The sequence below is a fragment of the Carcharhinus amblyrhynchos genome, chromosome 1 (genome assembly GCF_965287045.1).
Source record: "Carcharhinus amblyrhynchos chromosome 1, sCarAmb.v2.hapA, whole genome shotgun sequence".
Taxonomy (NCBI): Eukaryota; Metazoa; Chordata; class Chondrichthyes; order Carcharhiniformes; family Carcharhinidae; genus Carcharhinus; species Carcharhinus amblyrhynchos.
The window spans coordinates 77,678,460-77,700,495 of NC_137324.1; the positions used below are offsets into that span (position 1 = coordinate 77,678,460).

Genomic DNA, 22,036 nt, shown 5'->3' on the forward strand with positions numbered 1-22,036 from the left:
TGCAACTCCAACAAACTGTGTAATTCTTGTATTTTTCATGATGTGCACTATTTAGGAAAACATCATGCTCATGATGCCAGTATTTTTGAGCTCCAAAGTGGTTTCTTTGACATAACAAATGGATTTTACCCAGCTATTTCAGTTTCTTTTTCCTCTGATTGCTGTTAAACTCACATGACGAAAATTAGACGATCTAGTGCTCAGTGAGAGCACCCCAGTGGATGTGCCCCTTCACAATAAGTACTCCTGTCTGAGTACTGCTGGGGGGGGAAGCTCACCTGGGGGAACCAGCAGTGGCTGTGTCTCTGGAGCAGAGTCCGGCCCTGAAACTCAGATGGCTAAGGAAATGAGGAGGAAGGCAGTATTAATTGGGGACTCTACAGTGAGGGGATCAGACAGACGATTTTGTGGAGGCAGACGGGAGTCTTGAATGGTGGTTGCCCTCCTGGTGCCAGGATCCAGGTTGTCTCTGGTCGCGTCCCAGAAATCCTGAGGTGGGAGGAAGAGGAGCCAGACGTAGTGGTACATATTGGTACTGCTGACATAGGTAGGAAGAGGGGAGGGGTCATGAAAAGAGAATATGGGGAGTTAGGTAGACAGTTGAGAAGGAGGAACACTAAGTTAATAATCTCGGGATTGCTGCCTGTGCCACGGGAAAGTGAGAGCAGGAATGGAATGAGATGGAAGATGGATGCATGGCTGAGGGACTGGTATTCAGGTTGTTGGATCATTGGGACCTCTTTTGGGGCAGGTGTGACCTGTACAAAAAAGACGGGTGGCACTTGAATCACAAGGGGACCAATATCCTGGCAGGAAGGTTAGCTAAGGCTACTGGGGAGACTTTAAACTGGAAAGGTTTGGGGGGAGGGAATCGAGATGAGGTGACTGGGAGCGAGGAGGTTAGCTTGAAAATAGAGAAGGATTGTAGACAGTGTAAGAGGGAGGGTAGACAGGTGATAGAGGAGGGGAGTGCTCAGACCAAAGGTTTGAGATGTGTCTATTTTAACGCCAGGAGTGTGGTGAATAAAGTGAATGAGCTTAGAGCGTGGATTGCTGCTTGGAAATGTGATATGGTGGCCATTACAGAGACTTGGATGTCTCAGGGACAGGAGTGGATACTTCAGGTGCAGGGTTTCAGAAAGAACAGGGAGGGAGGCAAAAGAGCAGTGGGGGAGGAGTGGCACTGTTGATCACTCCTCAACAGTGATGGTCAACAGTGTCACGGCTGTAGAGAAGGTGGATGCCATGGAGGGATTGTCTACGGAGTCTCTGTGGGTGGAAGTTTGGAACAGGAAAGGGTCGATAACTTTGCTAGACCGCCCAATAGTAACAGGGATGTTGAGGAGCAGATAGGGAAACAGATGCTGGAGAGATGTAGTAATAACAGAGTTGTTGTGATGGGAGACTTTAATTTCCCAAACATCGATTGGAATATCCCTAGGGTAAGGGGTTTGGATGGGGAGGAGTTTGTTAGGTGTGTTCAGGAGGGTTTCCTGACACAGTGTATGGATAAGCCTACAAGAGGAGAAGCTGTACTCAGTCTGGTACTGGCTAATGAACCTGGACAGATGTTGGATCTCTCAGTGGGAGAACATCTTGGATATAGTGATCATAACTCTATCTCCTTTATGCTAGCATTGGAAAGAGACAGGATCAGGCAAGCTAGGAAAGTGTTTATCTGGAGTAGGGGAAATATGAAGCCATCAGGAAGGAAATTAGACGAGTAAATTGGAAGGAGGTGTTCTCGGGAAAAAGTACCAAAGTAAGGTGGCAGATTTTCAAGGAATGTTTGTCTAGAGTTCTGTACAACAACATTCCATTGGGACAGGGAGGTTTTGGTAGGTCACGGGAACCGTGATGCACGAAAGTTGTAATGAACCTAGTCAAAAAGAGAAGTAAAGTGTACAAAAGGTTTAGAGGGCTAAGAGATGTTAGGTATCTAGAGGAGTATATGGCTTATAGGAAGGAACTTAAGAAGGAAATTGGGAGAGCCAGAAGGGGTCATGAAAAGGCCTTGGCAGGTAAGATTAAGGAGAACCCTAAAGAATTCTACAAATATGTGAAGAGTAAAAGGATGACATGTGAAAGAATAGGAACTATAAAATATGAAGGTGGGAAAGTTTGTAGAGAACCGGTAGAAATAGCAGAGGTGCTTAATGAATACTCTACCTCAGTATTCACAGTTGAAAAAGATGTGGGTGGTTGTACTGCAGGCTTGTGGCAGACTGAAAAGATTGAGTCTGTGGACATTAAGAAAGATGTGTTGGAAGTTTTGAATAGCATCAAGATAGATGTCGCCGGGACCGGATGGGATGTACCCCAGGTTACTGTGGGAGGCCAGGGAAGAGATTGTAGAATCTCTGGCGGTGATCTTTGCGTCATCGATAGAGACAGGAGAGATTCCAGAGGATTGGAGGATTGCAAATGTGGTTCCTACATTCAAGAAAGGGAATAGAGATAGCCCAGGAAATTACCGACGGGTGAGTCTAACCTCAGTGGTTGGTATGTTGATGGAGAAGATTCTGAGGGACAAGATTTATGAACATTTAGAGAAGTTTAGTATGCTCAATAGTAGTCAGCACAGCTTTGTCAAAGGTGCATCATACCTTACGAGCCTGGTTGAGTTTTTTGAAAACACATTGATGAAGGAACAGCGGTAAATGTGATTTATATGGACTTCAGCAAGGCGTTCGATAAGCTCCCCCATGCAAGACTTCTTGAGAAAGTAAGATCCAAGGGGCTGTTGTCTTGTGGATCCGGAACTGGCTTGCCTGCAGAAGGCAGAGAGTGGTTGTGGATGGGTCTTTTCTGCACGGAAGTCGGTCACCAGTGGAGTGCCCCAGGGATCTGTTCTGGGACCCTTGCTGTTTATAATTTTCAGAAATGACCTGAATGAGGAAGTGGAGGGATGGGTTGGTAAGTTTGCTGATGACATGAAGGTTGGTGGTGCTGTGGATAGTTTGGAGGGATGTCAGAAGTTGCATAGATAAATGTGTAGTGGTCCATTTTGGCAGGTCAAATGGGATGAAGGAGTATAACATCAAGGTTAGCAATGTAGAGGATCAGAAGGACTTTGGGGCCCAGGACCATAGGACTCTTAAATCGGCCTTGCAGGTAGAGGATGTGGATAGAAAGGCGTATGGTGTACTGGCCTTCATCAATCAAGGGATTGAGTTTACATAAGAACATAAGAACATAAGAAATAGGAGCAGGAGTAGGCCATCTAGCCCTTCGAGCCTGCCCCGCCATTCAATAAGATCATGGCTGATCTGTTGTGGCTCAGTTCCACTTTCCCGCCCTCTCCCCATAACCCTTAATCCCCTCTCTTATCAAGAACCCATCAACCCGCTTCTTAAAAATATTTAGCGAGGCAGCCTCCACCACTTCAATGGGCAGAGAATTCCAGAGATTCACCACCCTTTGAGTGAAGAAGTTCCTCCTCAACTCCGTTCTAAACCGCCTCCCCTTTATCTTGAGGCTGTGCCCCCTAGTCCTACTGTCTTTTTTGAGCGGGAAGAGTCTCTCCACCTCTATCCTATCCATCCCATTCATCATCTTATACGTCTCAATGAGATCTCCCCTCATTCTTCTAAACTCTAATGAGTACAAGCCTAGTTTATTCAGCCTCTCCTCATAGCTCAATCCCCTCAACTCCGGTATCAGCCTAGTAAACCTCCTCTGCACTCCCTCCAGGGCCAAAATATCCTTGCGCAGGTGCGGCGCCCAAAACTGCACACAGTACTCCAGCTGCGGCCTCACCAATGCCCTATACAGCTGCAGCAAGACCTCCCTACTTTTATATTCAATCCCCCTCGCTATGAAGGCCAGCATCCCATTCGCCTTCCTGACCACCTGCTGCACCTGCAAGCTGGGTTTTTGCGACTCATGCACAAGGACCCTGAGGTCCCTCTGCACCGTCGCGCGTCTGAGCGGGCAGCGGAGTGAGTGGGAAGCAGAGTGAGTTAATAGGGCTTAATATCAAAAAGGGCTTGAAGGAAAAAGGCCAGGTGAGTTTGTTTGAAAAAAAAACAAGGAAAAAAAATTTTTTCAAAACTACTACAGCAAGAAACAAGGAAAAAAATTTTTTCCCCATAAAAAATTACAGTGAATAATGGAGGGGCATGTGATGTGTGGTTTCTGTATGATGTGGGAACTGGCGGACCCCAGGGTCCATCCCAGTGACCATGTCTGCAGTAAGTGCAGGTTGCGGGAGGAGCTCCAGCTCAAGGTGGATGAGCTGGCCTCTGAGCTACAGACACTGAGGCTCATCAGGGGGAGAGAGGGTGCCCCTAGACTGGCTAAATCTAAGGGTCAGGGACAAAAGGGGGCTGCTGGGAGGAGGAGGAAGGGGGGTGAGGAGCGGAGGCCTCAGCCTCTTAATCTGCATAACAGGTTTGAGGTCCTTGCTTCCAGTCTGGAAGAGGACGAGGCAGGTGAGGTTGGTGAGCAAACTGCACACGGTACAGTGATGCAGCAGGACATAGGCAAAGAGAAGGGGAAAAGGAACGTAGTAGTGATTGGAGATAGTGGGGTGAAGAGTATTGACACTGTCCTTTGTCACAATGACAAAGTTCACAGAAGGGTGTGTTGTCTGCCTGGTGCTCGGGTACAGGATGTCGCAGCTGGGCTGCAGAGGAACCTGGAGTGGGAGGGTGAGAACCCGGTCGTTGTAGTACGTGTGGGTGCCGGCGACGTAGGCAAAGTGCGGACTGAGGATCTGGGGAGGGAGTATGAGAAGCTGGGAATGGAATTAAAAAGTAGAACCGACAAGGTGGTCGTCTCTGGGCTACTGCCTGAACTGAGTGCAGACGGGCGTAGGGTTGACAGGATAAAGGAAGTGAATGGGTGGCTCAGAGATTGGTGTGGGAGGAATGGGTTTGAATTTATGGGGCATTGGCACCAGTATTGGGGTAGGTGGGACTTGTTCGGGCGGGATGGGGTTGGTCTGAATCGTGCTGGGACCAGAGTGTTGGCGAATCGAGTAAAGAGGACTGTAGACAGGGCTTTAAACTAATTAGGGGGGGGGAGGGTGCGAGGGTAGGTGACGCTACGAGGTCTTAAGTTAAGGATAGGGTACAGGTAAGGGAAGAGGCCGAGGATGTCCCAATTGGTGGCGTTACGGCAAATAGGGTCCAGGTGAAGGCTGGGATGAAAGCGCTTTATCTGAATGCACAAAGCATTCGGAATAAAGTGGATGAGCTGGTGGCGCAGATCGACACAAATGGATACGATCTGGTGGCCATTACAGAGACGTGGCTGCAAGGTGACAGGGAATGGGAGATGAATGTACAGGGCTATCAAGTGTTTAGGAAGGATAGGCAGGAGGAAAGAGGGGGTGGCGTAGCTCTGCTGATTAAGGATAGTATCAAGGTGGTAGCAAGGGATGATATCGGAGCCAAAGAGCAGAACGTGGAATCGTTGTGGGTGGAGATTAGGAACAGCAAAGGGAGGAAGACGCTGGTGGGTGTCGTCTATAGGCCCCCGAATAATGATCTGGAGGTGGGGCGGGCTGTTAACATGCAAATAAGTGCGGCGTGCAGGAATGGAACGGCAGTAGTTATGGGAGATTTCAATCTGCATACTGATTGGTCGACCCATGTTGGACGAGGTGGGCTCGAGGAGGAGTTCTTGGAATGCTGCCGGGATAATTTCCTTGAACAGTGTGTGTTGGAGCCGACGAGGGAGCGAGCTATCTTGGATCTGGTGCTATGTAATGAGGCGGGTAGAATTAGGGACCTTGCGGTGAAGGATCCTCTTGGAGAGAGTGATCATTGTATGGTGGAGTTTCTGGTGCAGATGGAGGAGGAGAAAGTGGGTTCCCGGACACGCATCCTTTGTTTGAATTGAGGGGAGTATGGTAGGATGAGAGAAGAATTGGCAAATGTGGACTGGGGGAGTGCGTTGGAAGGTAGGTCTGCTGAGGAGCAGTGGAGGATCTTTAAGGAGATCTTTCTTGGTGCTCAGCAGAAATTTATTCCGATGGTTAAAAAGGACAGTAGGAAGAGAGGTAATAAGCCGTGGATAACGAAGGAGGTGAAGGAAAGTGTTAAATTAAAAGTGGAGGAATTTAGAGTAGCTAAGAGCAGTGGGCGAGAAGAGGATTGGGAAAGGTTTAAATGTCAACAAAGATTGACAAAGAAGTTGATAAAGGAGGGTAGGAGAAGCTATGAGGCTGGGCTAGCACTTAATATAAAAAAGGATAGCAAGAGTTTTTATAAATATATAAAAAGGAAGAGGCTGGCTAGGGTGAACGTTGGTCCTTTAGAGGATGAGAAAGGGGAGCTAATGGTAGGGGATGGGGATATGGCTAAGGTCTTGAATAACTTTTTTGTTTCTGTCTTCAGGAGATAATGTTGCAGCTTTGTAAGACCTTAGTCAGACCTCTCTTGGAATACTGTGCTCAGTTCTGGTCGTCTCATTACAGGAAGGATGTGGAAGCTATTGAAAGGGTGCAGAGGAGATTTACAAGGATATTGCCTGGATTGGGTGGCATGCCTATGAGGATAGGTTGAAAGAACTCAGTCTTTTCTCCTTAGAGAGACGAAGGATGAGAGATCACCTGATAGAAGTGTATAAGACATTGAGAGGTGTGGATCAGGTGGATTCTCAGGCTTTTTCCAAGGGCTGGAATGGTCGCTCCGAGAGGATTCAGGTTTAAGGTGCTGGGGAGTAGGTACAGAGGCGATGTCAGGGGTAAGTTTTTCACTCAGAGGGTGGTGGGTGAGAGGAATTGGCTTCCGTTGGTGGTGGTGGAGGCAAATTCGATAGGGTCTTTTAAGAGACTTCTGGATGAGTACATGGGGCTTAATAGAATTGAGGGTTATAGGTAAGCCTAGTAGGTATGGATATCATCGGCGCAACTTGTGGGCTGAAGAGCCTGTTTATGCTGTAGTTTTTCTATGTTCTATGTTCTAGGCAAATATATGAATAGGTTGGGAATGGAAGGATATAGACTCTAAGTGCATACGTTTTTAGTTTAGGCCGGCATCATGATCGGCGCAGACTTGGAGGGCTGAAGGGCCTGTCCCTGTGCTGTACTTTTCTTTGTTCTTTGTTGCTCTTTGTATGAAGGGTACATTCACTTTAACATTAATTGAATAGAGCGTAAAAAGTCCAGGTCACTTCAAATCACAATATATTCCAATCAAGTAAGAACCAACTTGCACATCAAAGCAACAGTACCCTACTTAGCAATCCCAAAACTCTGGTTATTGTTACAGTTCACACTTCAGTCAAAGAGAATGCCTTGAAAAGCTCACATATTGTGGCTTAATGTCCCTTTGTACTTTGGTTTCTCACATCTTAGGCCCTCACACATTTCAAAATAATAAGATTTAATAGATCGTAAGAAGTTTTAATCTCTAATGCTGTTGGAAATGCAGTGGATGTATTATAATTACTATAATTGTATTATAACTACTATAATTGTTACAGTAATATCTCTTGAGAACTTTGTCTGAACTACAGACTTGTTTTCAGCATTTGGAGAGAAGTATAGTTAGGTGACAAGGGCTCACTTTGGAAGTAAACAGAATTCAGTTTAGTTATGTACAGGTAGTAAGTAACATATTTTGTGCAAAGTGCATTGAATTTTACAAATGACGTTCTTCAAACAATTGTATCTATTTACCTGCAGCATCAGTGTCAATACACTTTGCACTAACATCTTGTTTAGTATCCATTATTTCTGTTGTCATGATTACATCTGTATCACTGAAAAAAAACAGTAAGTACAGCAATACTGATTGTGCATGGTAATTCTCGCTTTGCATCATTTTTAGTCTCATGTATACAATATTAGCAAGAAACAACACATATCTTTACTGAGTATCTCTCTGAATAGATCTCTTAACTCATCAGGTACTGCTGAAATTAAATTGACCATCGCTGAAGTAAATGGGATTCAGATAATTTATATGGGGAGAGGCTACACAATACGGGGAGATCCAGGTGTCTTCGTACACGAATAGCAAAAAATTAGCATGCTGGCCCAGCAAGTAGCTAGGAAGCAAATGGAAAGCTGGCTTTTATTGCCAAAGGAATGGAATATAAAGGTAGGGGATCAAAACAAAGCTGGAAGTACATGTCCGTCAGCATCTGTGGACAGATAAACAGATAAGTTTCTGGACAAGGACTTTACTTCAAAAGTTCAAACTGGCGACATACAGGTCAGAGGAGGTGATAGTAGTGTTCTAATCAAACTTCAAGTTTAATACTGCATCTAGGTCTGCCATTCAACAAGTAAGAAAGATGTTGAAACACTGGAGTCAATGCAGGAAAGAACTGGATCTCAGAGTTATGAGGAACTGAAGGAAAAACCAGGTGTGTTTAGCTTAGAACGAAGGGGCTGGAGGGTGAGCTGCCTGAACCCCAGTGTAAATGTTGGGGCGAGCTCACCTCTGTTTGGCTGGATTGACCATTTAGTTTTTCAGCTAACTGGTTTTTAATTATCATGCAATGGGATATCTCTAGAAGGATGTCCAACTTAAAAAATTGCTGGCCAATTGGAGATTGGCAGCTCTGCACTGCCAGCAGCATCACCAGGAGTGATGGCCACTGCTGGTACTACACTGAGGACATTGAGAAAACAATCAGCGGTGGAACCAGGCCTAAAAGGTAAGCAGCTCTGAAGAAGAATCTGAATTCTAATCGTTAACTTTGTTTCTCTCTCCATGATACTGGCAGACCTGCTGTGCATTTTCAGCACTTTCTGTTTTTATTTCAGATTTTCACCATCCGTTTGCTTAAATTTTAACTCTTGCTTTCCATCCCACCACTTTCCCTCAGCCTGACCCTTCTTTTTTAGATTTATGCTTTCAGATCCCACAGGAATTGCAGTCAGGGCAGCTTCACAATGAAGGGTGAGAACTATACCCGACCTCTTGATCTGACAACTGCAATCCCCAGCTCAGATACTGAAACTGTAGAGGGCAGCAGAGAGTCTGAATCAGGACACATGATGTGACCCTAGACATGAGTGGATGCCTGTCAGGCGAGGGGGAAAGGATAAATCATGTGTCAGCTCACCAGAGGACATGAATTCTGTTGTAGAGGACACAGATGAGGAGGTTAACTGGGCAACATACAGGCATGCACGCGGAGATGTACTCAACAAGTGCCCTTGCTGTTTCTTCTCAGCCAATAAAGAAGTCTCACAAAACTAGGTTAGAGTCCAACCAAGATCTGCCAGTATCGTGGAGAGAGAAACAAAGTTAACTATTCGAATTCAGATTCTTCTTCAGAGCTGCTTACCTTTAGGCCTGGTTCCATCGCTGATTGTTTTCTCGATATCCTCAGTGTAGTACCAGCAGTGGCCATCACTCCTGGTGACGCTGCTGGCAGTGCAGAGCTGCCAATCTCCGATTGGCCAGCAATTTTTTACGTCAAGGACTATCAAATAAACTGGTTGGATTCTAACCTGGTGTTATGAGACTTCTTACTGTGTTTACCCCAGTCCAACGCTGGCATCTCTACATCTTCTCAGCCAACGAGTCCACACTCTTACTACCAATGCCGAGATGGCACAGTCCACAGCTGGGCCATCTATGCCCTGAACTGACGGAGAGCATCCTCCAAGGCCATCTGCTGTCTCCGCCAGTGAAAGTCAGCAGCCTTCTTTAGCCTTGCCACAGCCACTGGGGCAGCATTACACGGAGCGCTGAAAAAGGCTTGGCTGGAATATGTCAGTTTTGTGTCTATTATTGGATGTTTATTTTTTATTTGTTCATGGGGTATTCACATCACTGTCAAGGCCTAACTGCTCTTGAGAAGACTGTGGTAAATAGCTTCTTGAACTGCTGCAGGTCATGTGGTGGTGTTCTTCTACAGTGTTATTTTTATTTTTATGTCAGGATTTTAGCCAAGAGAGTATTGTGACAGTATGCAGAGAATTGACTGTTGATGGGATGACATCTCAAAGGAGTCTGGACAAAGGGATGCTCTCCCTCCAGGTTCCTTTCCTTTCTTCTTCCTCCCTTTCCATAGAACATAGAATCCCTACAGGGCAAAAAGAGGCCATTCAGCCCATCAAGTCTGGGCTAACTCACTGAAAGAACATCTTACCTAGGCCCACCATTGGCTTTCCATTAAGATTAAGGGCAGCATGGTGGCATAGTGGCTAACACCGCTGCCTCACAGCTCCAAGGACCTTGGTTCGATTCCCGGTTTGGGTCACTGTCTGTGTGGAGTTTGCACATTCTCCCTGTGTCTGCGTGGGTTTCCTCTGGGTGCTCCAGTTTCCTACCACATTTCAAAGATGTGCGGGTTAGATTGATTGGCCATGCTAAATTGCCCCTCAGAATTTTGGATTGTATAGGTTAGAAGGATTAGCGGGGTAAATATGTAGGATTGTGTTGTTGGTGTAGACTCAATGGGCTGAATGGCCTCCTTTTGCATTGTAGAGTTTCTATGATTCTATGATTTCTAAGATGTTTCACAAAAAATATATAGAGAATAGGAACAATGTCAAATCTCATTGCAAACTAGCTTTATATGACGTGTATCATTTTGTATCACAAGAAAGCATTCTTCACCACCATCTCAAAGGAAATTAGGAATGGCAATAAAAGTGAGTGAAGTCCATATCCTTTCAATCAGTTGAATGAATTTAGAAAAAATTTTGCATGTTCTAAGGACCCCCTCAAATGAACTGGAAAGACTTGCAATCGGCAGAGCAAGCAAAGCACTTCCGAGATGAACCTGACTAAAATGGTAAGGTCATTCAGCAAACTACTAGAATGAATGATTATTTCTGCAGTGATCATGTCAATGGTTCAAAATTAACATGTATCTGAAGAAAGGGGAGAGCATTACAGGCAAATGACAACCTGTTACAAAGCAGCACATCGTATGGTGTACAGTTACTCTTTCCATCTAGGTTTACCGGCAGCTAAAACGTCACTCAGCTTAAAAATGGGGCAACCACTTCCAAAAGGGCTTTATTTCACAAAGCAGTAATAACATAATTGCAAACAGATTAGATAAAGTTGGGGAAGAGGGGCAGTCCTTTGGCATGTTGCTAATTATGGTTCACAATGGAGTTGTTCTTGTCATAACTATCAAAGTTTAATTGCCTGATTAAACCTCAGGTTAAGTTAAACTAAATAAATTAAATCAAAGGGAAGATTTTGTCATGATTTGTGTCTAAGGATTAGTTTATCTTGTTGCTCAAAGTGCATCACAGAATGGATCCCTCTACCTTCCTCCTCCCAAAAACCCACTTCTTGAAATCATTAGCAATTAACAACCTTGCACTGAATTATTAATAAATGCAGTTCCACCATAAAGATCAGTAACTGCAATGGAGCCCTGTAAAACAGCAGGGAATAGAGAGGAAATACTGAACACACAGCTTAGCAATTCCAATTGCTGTTTGTCTCATTTATGAAAAATCTGATCATTGGTAATGATAAATGACTTCCATTAAAAACTTGCGTATTTTAGCACCATTCTGTCATAAATGAGACATTTAAATTGCTATAACATGTTGTGCTCTTTCTTTTTGATGTTTCATTGCCATTATCAAGAACAAACACCAACTGAATTGATGCTGTGTATGTAAAAACACATTTATTCTACACCTGAAGTTGACTGTAGACTCAGCTGACTTAACAGTACTATAGTTGGGTAATCATTGTTCTTTCCCCTCTGCATTTTACTTTGCATTTGTTATGCCATAAACAGCACATTTAAACACTAGTAATATAAATAATTAACATTATGAACTATTCACGTAACATTTGCTATAGTAATAAAGATAAATGGCCACTTTCACATCTTACCTGTTTGCATTTTATGAGTTCTGCTACTTCAGTTCCATCTTCTATGTAGCAAGGTATAAATGGAGCCATTGAGGCACTAGACAAGGTGTCAGGTAACTAAACTGCTGCACTCACACTGTGTTTATTGTTAGAACCATTCGAACCAAGCCTCGTCACCAGCTGCTCCATGTGTATTAGTGCAGATACCTTTACACCTAAACAGCAGAGTCGCTCTTCCATCACTGCAAACCGGATGGTTGGCTACAAACCTCTAAGTAGAAAATCAATTTATCATTGCTTAAAATTTGCTGTATCTCTGAGAATCTATTAGGCTTCCGTCATAGTTCATACAAACATAGGAAATAGCAGCAGAAGGAGGGGCACTGGGCTCCTTGAGCCTGCTCACCATTCAAACATATTATTGATGATCTACAATCTCAATGCCACTTTCTGGCACTATCCCAATATCCCTTGATGTCTTTACTATTTATTCCTACTGTATGTTTTCTGTCCATTAACCAATTCTCAATCTGTATCGGTATATTACTCTCAATTCCACATGCTCAAATTTTGCTTACTAACCTCCTGTGTGGGGCCTTAACGAAAGTCTTCTGAAAATCCAAAAACATGTCCACTCTCTCACGCTTATATATTGTTAGTTATATCCTCAAAAATTTCTAACAGGTTTGTCAGACATGATTCCCCTTTCATCAATCTATGTTGGCTCTGTCAAATCCTAAGTGTTTAGTTATCACATCCTTTATAATTGATTCTAGTTACTTCCCTACTACTGATGTCAGGTTAACACATCATACAGTGGAGTTATATTTGCACTTTCCAACATGTAGGAACCATTCCAGAATGTACAGTGTTTTGAAACATGATCAACTCGCATCAGTCTATCACTACACCCATCCCTTTCAATACCCTGGAGTGTAGATCAACTGTCTGTAGGGAAATTATCAACTTTCAGTCCCATTAATTTCTTTACTATCAATGCTATTTTTTTCAGTTCTATATCTTTTCCTTAAAGAGACACATAAAGGGCAGCTTTTTCTATTTCTGCCAATGCGGGGAATCGTGGCAGGCAAAGACATTTAATTTGTTGAAAGACAAAAAGTCTGTTTCCCGACAATGAGATAAACTGTGCAAATTTGTTCTCCCAACTTTCAAGGTGAATTGAATTTCTAATGAACAAGGTTGGAAATCCCATTGTATTCATTAGCATATCACCTCAGCTCTTTAGACAGGATTTGGAACAGTCCATTTTACAATTTTATGTAAATGGTGTGCACTTGGCAAGCTTCACCTCAACCATGACTCTGAGGGCCAATGATGTTGCGTTTTCCTCCTTGGGGACATCGTGTAACTTCACTCATGGTGGGGCGGAGGGGGAGACGGGGTGTAGAGTGGCAGGTTGGAGCAAAGGCTGGGTAGAGGAGGCAGGCTTACAGGAGAAGGGTAGGAAGAGCATCAGGCAAGGTGGGGGAGGATAGCAATCAAGGAAAGGGGAAATGTCAGGATGAGAAGGGTGGAGTGTCTGGGGAAGCAGGGAGGAGAGTGTCTTTGAGGGCAGGGCTCATGGTATCAGTAGAGAGGTCCTGAGCGAAGGACCAGGGTAAGTGATAGGACAGAACAGTAAGAGGGTGTAGCAAGATGCAGTAGGGTGCCAGGTGCAGGGTGAGAATCTGATAGGTAAAGGTCTCTTTAGGTGGGTTACGGAGAAGGACAAGACTCAAATAAGGGGAGGGGCAGGATCAGGGTGGGCATGAGGATGGTAATGGGTGTTGGCTCTGAGGGGAGGAGTGGAAGCGGAGTAGCCTATAGTCCAGGGCAAAGGGCAAGGTTCCAGCGTGACAGAGGGGAGAGGAATGGTGATATTGGGTGGGTCTACAGTGATGGGGGTGATGGGGGTGTTGGTGGGTGACAGGGGGAGAGTGGTGTTGGTGGAGGGAGTTTGAAAGGTGATGCCTACCGTTTTTCTAAACTGACCTAATGCAGTTGGTCTGAAAGTGAGATCTGTCGAGGTAGGAGGGGAGTCTTTTTGGGTGGGGGGAGTTCAAGGTCAGCACATGGATGAATAAAGGGACACCTTAATAATAATGAAGCAACTGGATGTCAAAGATGCTCAGTTGTGTTTTCCTCCCCATGGTGAAATATTGCAGTAAATTTCTTCCTGACCCGTCGCTCTCAGAACATGGAGGTCCCAGCAAGGTGTGGAACTGCTGTTCATTCTGTGCCATTTGCACTGGCTGCAGTCAGAGGCAGAGATGAAGGAAGAAGCGAGGAAGGTGAATGCCTGAAAGATGAGGAGAGGGACAGCCCATCACCATCTGATGCCAAACCATAAGGAGCAAAGACCTTGCGAAGTGAGAGGCAGCGGGGCCTCTATACGGTCAAGATGCTGGTGAACCTGGGCAGCTGCAATGGTGACCATGGGTGTAACACAGACATCAGCCTTATCCAGGGCTAAGTGAAAGGTAATGCCAGAGGCACCCTTGTATGTCTCAGGATGTGGATGTACACATCTGCCAGCTTCTCAACTACAACCTGCTACCACAAGGATTTTGGAGAACTAATGTGGAGTTTCTAGCCTGCATTGAGTGCATGAATGACCAGGTATCCTTTAAATATGATGCCAGGTCCTCTAACTCCACAAGATAACATCAGCTGCCCATCTCACCACAAGATTCACTGAGTTCCTAATTGCATAACTAATGAGCTAAAAAGTGGAAGATTGTGCATGTTCACCTGCCCCACCACCCAGTGGGAATCACATCAACTTTCCTACCTGCCATCAGACAGAATTGAAAATTCACCACCATTTCCTTATTCTCCATTATACATCCTTCCATCTCTGCCTGTAATTGGGCCCATATCTGTCTTTGCTTCTCTTTTCCTTTTCACACAGCTAGAGAAGCTTTTGCGGTCTGTTTTGATGTTTCTCGCTGGTTTGTTTCTATTATCTCTTTCTTGTCAGTCTCTTGATCGTCCTTTGCTAAATTCTGAAAAGCTCCCAATCCTCAGGCTAGCTACTTATTTTTAGCAACTTTGTAAGCCAAAAACAGAAAATGCTGGAAAATCTCAGCAGATCTGACAGCATCTGTGTAGAAAGAATACAGCCAATATTTCGCGTCCAGATGACCCTTTGTCAGAGGCTGAGCATGCTGTGCTCAGCAATAGACTCAGCTTCGCACCCTTACGTCCCCACCTTAATGAATTTCAGGCTTGACATGATGTTGAACTCTTCTTCCGCTGCCTTTGTCCCCTTGCTCACTTCTTTGGGCAGGAGTCCTCACCCCATTCAGCAAACCTTTCACCCACCTCCAGGATTCCCCCTCCGCCTGGCCCTCTCCCTCCAGCCTGCTCTTGATCTTTTCATCAAGAACTGTCAGCCAAACATTGGCCATCTCAATTTTTGTGCTCCTCTCAACCAGTTTAACTTGTCTCTTTCTGAGCTTGCTGCACTTCAGTGTCTCGGGTCCAACCCTGACATTGTCATCAAACCCGCCAACATGGGCGGTGCTGTTGTTGTCCAGTGTATGGACCTCTACCTCACAGAAGCTGAGCGCCAACTCTCAAGTGCTTCCTCCTATCTCCCCCTGGACCATGATCTCACCACTGAACATCATGCCATTGTTTTCAGGACTTTCAATGACCTCATCTCCTCCGGAGATCTTCCCTCCACAGTTTCCAACCTCAGTCTCCCAACCCCAGATAACTCGCTTCTTCCTCCTTCCCAAAGTCCACAAATCCGACTGCCCTGGTAGGCCCATCATGTCAGCCTGTTCCTGACCCTGCGAACTAATTTCCTTCGGTCTTGTCTCCATTCTCTCTCCTCTTGTTCAGTCCCTTCCCACCTACATCTGCGATTCCTCTGATGCCCTACGTCATATCAACAACTTCCAGTTCCCTTACCTAAGCTGCCTCCTCCTCACCATGGATATCCAGTCTCTACACCTCCATTCTCCCACCAGGATGGCCTCAAAGCTCTTTGCTTCTTCCTCGAAGAGGTCTGAACAATCCCACCCATCACTACTCTCCTCTGTATGACTGAACTGGTTCTCTCACTGAATAATTTTTCCTTTAGCTCATCTCACTTCCTCCAAAAAGGTGTGGCTATGGGCACCCACAGTTATGCTTGTCTCTTTATGGGTTATGTGGAGCATTCCTTGTTCCAGCCTTACCCCTGCCCCTTCCCAAAACTCCTTTATCGGTACATTAAGAACATAAGAACATAAGAAATAGGAGCAGGAGTAGGCCATCTAGCCCTTCGAGCCTGCCCCACCATTCAATAAGATCATGGCTGATCTGTCGTGGCTCAGTTCCACATTCCCGCCCTCTCCCCATAACCCTTAATCCCCTCTCTTATCAAAAACCCATCATCCCGCGTCTTAAAAATATGTAGCGAGGTAGCCTCCACCACTTCAATGGGCAGAGAATTCCAGAGATTCACCACCCTTTGAGTGAAGAAGTTCCTCCTCAACTCCGTTCTAAACCGCCCCCCCTTTATCTTGAGGCTGTGCCCCCTAGTCCTGCTATCCTTTCTGAGCGGGAAGAGTCTCTCCACCTCTATCCTATCCATCCCATTCATCATCTTATACGTCTCAATGAGATCTCCCCTCATTCTTCTAAACTCTAACGAGTACAAGCCTAGTTTATTCAGCCTCTCCTCATAGCTCAACCCCCTCAACTCCGGCATCAGCCTAGTAAACCTCCTCTGCACTCCCTCCAAAGCCAAAATATCCTTGCGTAAGTACGGCGCCCAAAACTGCACACAGTACTCCAGCTGCGGCCTCACCAATGCCCTATACAGCCGCAGCAAGACCTCCCTACTTTTATATTCAATCCCCCTCACTATGAAGGCCAGCATCCCATTCGCCTTCCTGACCACCTGCTGCACCTGCAAGCTGGCTTTTTGCGACTCATGCACAAGGACCCCAAGGTCCCTCTGCACCGTCGCCTGCTGCAGTTTTTCGCCACGTAAGTAATAATCCTTCCTACCATTACTCCTACCAAAGTGGACCACCTCACACTTGCCAACATTAAATTCCATTTGCCAGTTCCTGGCCCATTTGCCCAGCCTATCTAGATCCTTCTGTAGACTCTCACCACCCTCCGCACAATTTGCCGTTCCACCAATCTTGGTGTCATCAGCAAATTTCGACACCATACACTCGGTTCCCTCCTCCAGATCATCTATATAAATGGTAAATAGCTGAGGCCCCAGCACCGACCCCTGGGGCACTCCACTAGTCACCATCCGCCAATCCGAATAGCACCCATTGACCCCCACTCTCTGCCTCCTATTTGACAACCAATCCTCTATCCACGCTAACACCCTACCCCCAACTCCATGTCCACTGACCTTCTGCAATAACCTCTTGTGAGGTACCTTGTCAAATGCCTTCTGAAAATCAAGAAAGACCACATCCACCGGCTCTCCTCTATCCACCGCCCTAGACACATCCTCATAGAACTCCAGTAAATTTGTCAGACACGACTTCCCTTTAACGAAACTGTGCTGCGTCTGCTCTATCAAGCAATTCCTCTCAAGATGCCTTGCTATTTCCTCCTTGATGACGGATTCTAACATTGATTGTTCCAGTGCCACTTCATGCTCTCATTGGGACCTGGAAAAATTTATCAATTCTGCTTCCAATTTCTATCCCTCTATCACCTTCGCATAGCCCTTCCTTGGCCTGTCTCCATTTCTGGTGATAAACTGTCCGCCAGTATCCTTTGCAAGTCACCGACTCCTACAACTACCTTAACTACTGCTCTTCACACCCTGCATTTTGTAAGGGAGCTCTGACAAAGGCCATCCAGACTCAAAACATTGCCTTTATTCTCTCTCCACAGATGCTGTCAGACCTGCTGGGATTTTCCAACATTTTCTGTTTTTCTTTCAGATTCCAGCATTCACAATATTTTGCTTTTGTTTTATTATAAGCCTCATCCTTGGATCTAATACAATCTTTAACTTATTTTGTTAGCCATGGTGGATTACTTTTCCCACTGGGTTTTTGTGCCCCAGAGGAATGCACATTTGTTGTTGACCATGTATTAATTATTTACATGCTATTGTCAGTCTACCATCATAATTTTTAATGGAGCTTCCTAAGCTACTACAGCCAACTTTCCCTTCATAGTTTTGTCATCTGTAAATGTATTTCTTTTGCCAGAGATGTATGAAGAAATTCTCTTAGGTAGTCTTTCTCAAATGTTCTTCCCCTTTCCTCCTGAAAGTACTAACATATGCTGAGATAAGGATCTACATGTTTGTGCAACACTCCAACACTCAAGAGCTGCCTCTCAATCCAGTGCACACTGGGAGACAGGATGTGTTGATATAGCAAGGATGTCTGTCAATTGTAGGGGTCCTGCCCTGGGTTGTTTGAAGCTTAATGGGCTGGGGACAACACTACTGTAGCACTCCTGGCTCATAGGCAGTGTAATAAAAGCACTTTAGCTCACAGGTGGTGACCTTTCACCCTACCATTAATCTGCACAGATGTCTAAGGCAAAGTAATCATAACCTGCAGGTATTAAAATACAATGAATTGAAATGGGTGCTTCCAACGTTCTTTAGTAGCTGAACCACTTCCTGAGGGCAAGTCAGGAACCAATATCCTACTGACCTGCCTCCACAGATGTGTATGGGATGGGGTCAGGATTCTGTTTATTACCATTTTTAACCTGCTACCCACCTCCTTCCCATCCAACCTGGGAGTTAAAACTACACAAGTTTCTTCCCATTGACAGAAAACTATGGAGATTTGATTTGATTGTTTTAACATTTTTCTCCCCTTGTCAACTGTAATATGGGAATTGATTAGGGGTGGGAAACCTGCACTCCGAGGACCACAGCTGCCCAGTAGGGTTCTGAGTGTGGCCCACAAGACATCTTGTTGACTGTGGTCCATGAGCAGAGCTGTTACGTTCCTCTGGTTTCCATCCACATAGCTTTTTTCCGACTGCTATGACAAAAGTGATACATACATAAAGTAAGAGCAAATGAAATGAGGTGCATGCTGATTGCACCCAACATTGATTATGAGAGCCATGTGCTCCCTCTGTATCCAAACAAGCGTAAATATTTATTTTGTTTTTACCACTTGAAGTTTGATGACAGTTCTATTAATAGATGAATGATGAAGCATTTTCTATAACTTGTTATGAAATATTCAGCATGTATTAAATGTATTCAATCTTATTCAAGCTCAAGAACAAGCTCAATTTCAACCTTGTAGCCCACTGAGATGAAGGAGAGCCATTTAAGCAGCCTACTCACCAGCCTAGGCTGCCCTTCACTGGATTAGAGTGTTTCTCACACCCTATCGTTTTAGTCCTGTTCTTCAATTAATAAAGTTAATTAAATTTAGTTTGCTTTCACTCCAAAATCTACCAAATTTATTGTTTTTGGGGAGGAGAGAGGAAAGCAAATCATAATGAAATTGTAATAAAACTAAATTTTAGTCTCAGGGCTATAAAAGGGTGAAATACCTTCATTCAAAGCCAAAGACTGACTGACCATACCTACTCATGTTGCGCCTGCAAAGGCAGCTGACTTCAGTTTGTGCAGAGAATGCATTACCTTCCAGCCAGCACTTGACAGGAGACTCATTGTTCAATCAATGTTACAAACTGTTCATACAGTGTCTCACTCTGAATGATTTCATCCACCAACCTGATTTTCAGTGGGAAGTCACCGATATGCTACAATATTCTTTTGTCCACTACCACACATATATTAAAGGCATGGAATTAATCTACTCATATTATTAAAGATTTGCTTTACAGAATAAGTATTAATTCATTGTCAGCAATTGGCCTGATTGATTTCTTTCCTTGAGTGGGGTTGATGGGCCCAGCCTGCCACCGGGATTGTTTGGGTCGCACCGAAAGTCAATAGACATTTAGCTGGGCTGCTGAATCTCTGCAGTGCGTGTCCTTCCATAATGGGATGGAAAACCATGGCCAATATAGTCAAAATGGTTTAAAAACAGAAACTTGTTGGTAAATTATACTGTCGATTCGACAAATTGATTTTTCTCACACATAGACTGGGATTTTATCAGCCCTACGGAGATGGGTTGGGAGGCAAGAGGACTATTAAATGAAGGTGTTGTTAAAGCAATCCAACATTTTCTTCCTGAATATTATCAGAGTTGGGAATGGCAGTGGTTATTGGTGCTCACTTTACAACCTTGCTGGAATTTTACCAACATTGGAATAGTCCCCTGTCTCTTGGTGAGGTGAGAACTATGAGTGGCATCTTGGGGGTTGGGAGTAAGGGGGTTTTCCTTTCCCAAGGCTCCAATGCCCAATGCAGGCTGTTCCCTGGCAGCAATGATCTCTCCAAGCTCTGGCACTGACACTGGAAGGTTCACCCCCATGCACACTGCAGCCTGCCTACCTGGTACACTGGCATTGGCATATAAAATACATTTTTAATGTACCTACAAGGGTACCTTCCCCCCTTCCTACTAGAGCCTTAATTGTCAGCACCGTACAAATGGTACTGCAGAGGCTACAGAGCTGCCAGCCCTCTGATTGAACACTGATCCCAGTGGGGGCCTCTTAATTGTTCATCACTGGTAAAATCACCCCCATGGTCCTACCATTAATCAGTGCAAGCTCGGAAACTGGATTTTGTCTCAAAACCAGGACCCACGTCACGCCTGTAAAATCTCAACCATAGAATCTATGCTTTTCTCTATCGTGATGATAACTATGGTGACCATGAATTCCCCCAATGACAATGCAAAGAGTCATGAATGACAGACATTGCCATTAAGCTGAGAAAACACTGAAGTAAAAGTGTAACTTAATACTGAATATAATGGACTCTAAGTGATAGATAATTAATGTTACATCCAAAACTCTTACCTGTTTGATTATTGAGATATTTCTACCCTTCCCCACCATACTAGTGTGCCCAACATTAGTACTATTTATATTTATATGGAAAGTCATCATGAGCTTTTAGAAAAAAGGTCCTAGCAACATAAACCAAAACATTGTACAGATAATGTGAGTATTGAAGATTCTGCATTCAGCTCATTACAAATAAAAGTTCTGTCATTTCAACAATCTACTGCAACTGTTTATTGACTCCTGAGAAAGTGGGAGGCATTCTGAAATGGTTCAATGAATAGTATACATTCATACTTTCAGAACAGTAAAGAAAAAAATGAGATTGTGTAACAGGGCTAAGTTTTTACATTCCAATTTTACATTCCAGAGGCATACAATATATAAAACATAAAAGAATAGTGAAATTGCAAGAGAAATCTAACTGAGGACTGACCTGCTTCACTTTGCCAGTAGTTTTATTGATCTTACTAATTTTCTTAAAGCTATGCCTTGTAATGCATTATCTTTATTGAATGGCAGAAAGGCACATTTTATCTACCATTGAAAACAGTGGGTCAAAGCAGAACATCTACAACTATGGTAACAAGATGGGAATGAAAGTTCCGTCAGAATTTTAGTCTAAAGAGAAGCAATTCCTTTTCTGAAAATTCCTGAGGACATAAGGAGGTTGTGGGACATAAGAAGGTCACAGATGGTTATAGATAGGTTGAGTAGGTGGGCAAAAATCTAGCAGATGGAGCATAATGTGTGAAGTTGTTCACTCTGGCAGGGAGAACAAAATGGCCGAGTATTAATTAAACAGGGAATGCCTGCAGGATTCTGAAATGCGAAGAAATCCAGGTGTTCTGGTGCATTAGTCACAAAATGCTAGTAAGCAAGTACAGCATGTAATTAAGAAGGCTAATTGAATGCTATCCTTTATTAAGAGACGTATTGAACGTAAAAATAAGGATGTTATGCTTTAGTTATACAGGCTATTGGTGGGACCACACCTTGAATGCTGTGTGCAGTTGTGGCCTCCTTATTTAAGTAAATGCATTGGAGGCAGTTTAGAGGAGGTTTACTATATTGATACTGGAATCAGTGTGTTTTCTTATGAGGATAGATTAGACAGACTGACCTTGTTTCCACTGGAATTTAGAACAGTGATTGAAGTATATGAGAGATGAATGGTATTAACAAGGTGGATGAGGAAAGGAAGCTTCCTCATGTAGGGAAATCCAGAACCAGGAGGCACAGTTTTAAAATTAGTAGTCACCCTTTTAGGACAGAGATGAGGGGTATATTTTTCTGCCAGTGAGTTGTACAACTTTGGAACTTTCTGGCTCAGAAGGCGGTACAGGCAGGGTTATTGATTATTTTTAAGGTAGAGATAGATAGATTCTTGTTAGGTAAGG

The 22,036-nt window shown here is 44.3% G+C and overlaps 2 protein-coding genes across 2 annotated transcripts in view; both read right to left on the reverse strand.

Annotated features, from left to right (window-relative positions):
* The window catches only part of paics (phosphoribosylaminoimidazole carboxylase, phosphoribosylaminoimidazole succinocarboxamide synthetase), a 277,223-nt gene that overhangs the window by 241,610 nt on the left and 13,577 nt on the right, over window positions 1–22,036 (reverse strand). The window lies entirely within an intron of this gene.
* cracd (capping protein inhibiting regulator of actin dynamics) overlaps window positions 1–22,036 on the reverse strand; it is a 220,172-nt gene that overhangs the window by 119,290 nt on the left and 78,846 nt on the right. The window contains exon 2 of the mRNA XM_080187208.1: window positions 7,631–7,713. Within this exon, the coding sequence (XP_080043334.1) occupies window positions 7,631–7,697 (67 nt within the window). The 5' untranslated portion in view covers window positions 7,698–7,713. The remainder of the gene's footprint in view (window positions 1–7,630; window positions 7,714–22,036) is intronic.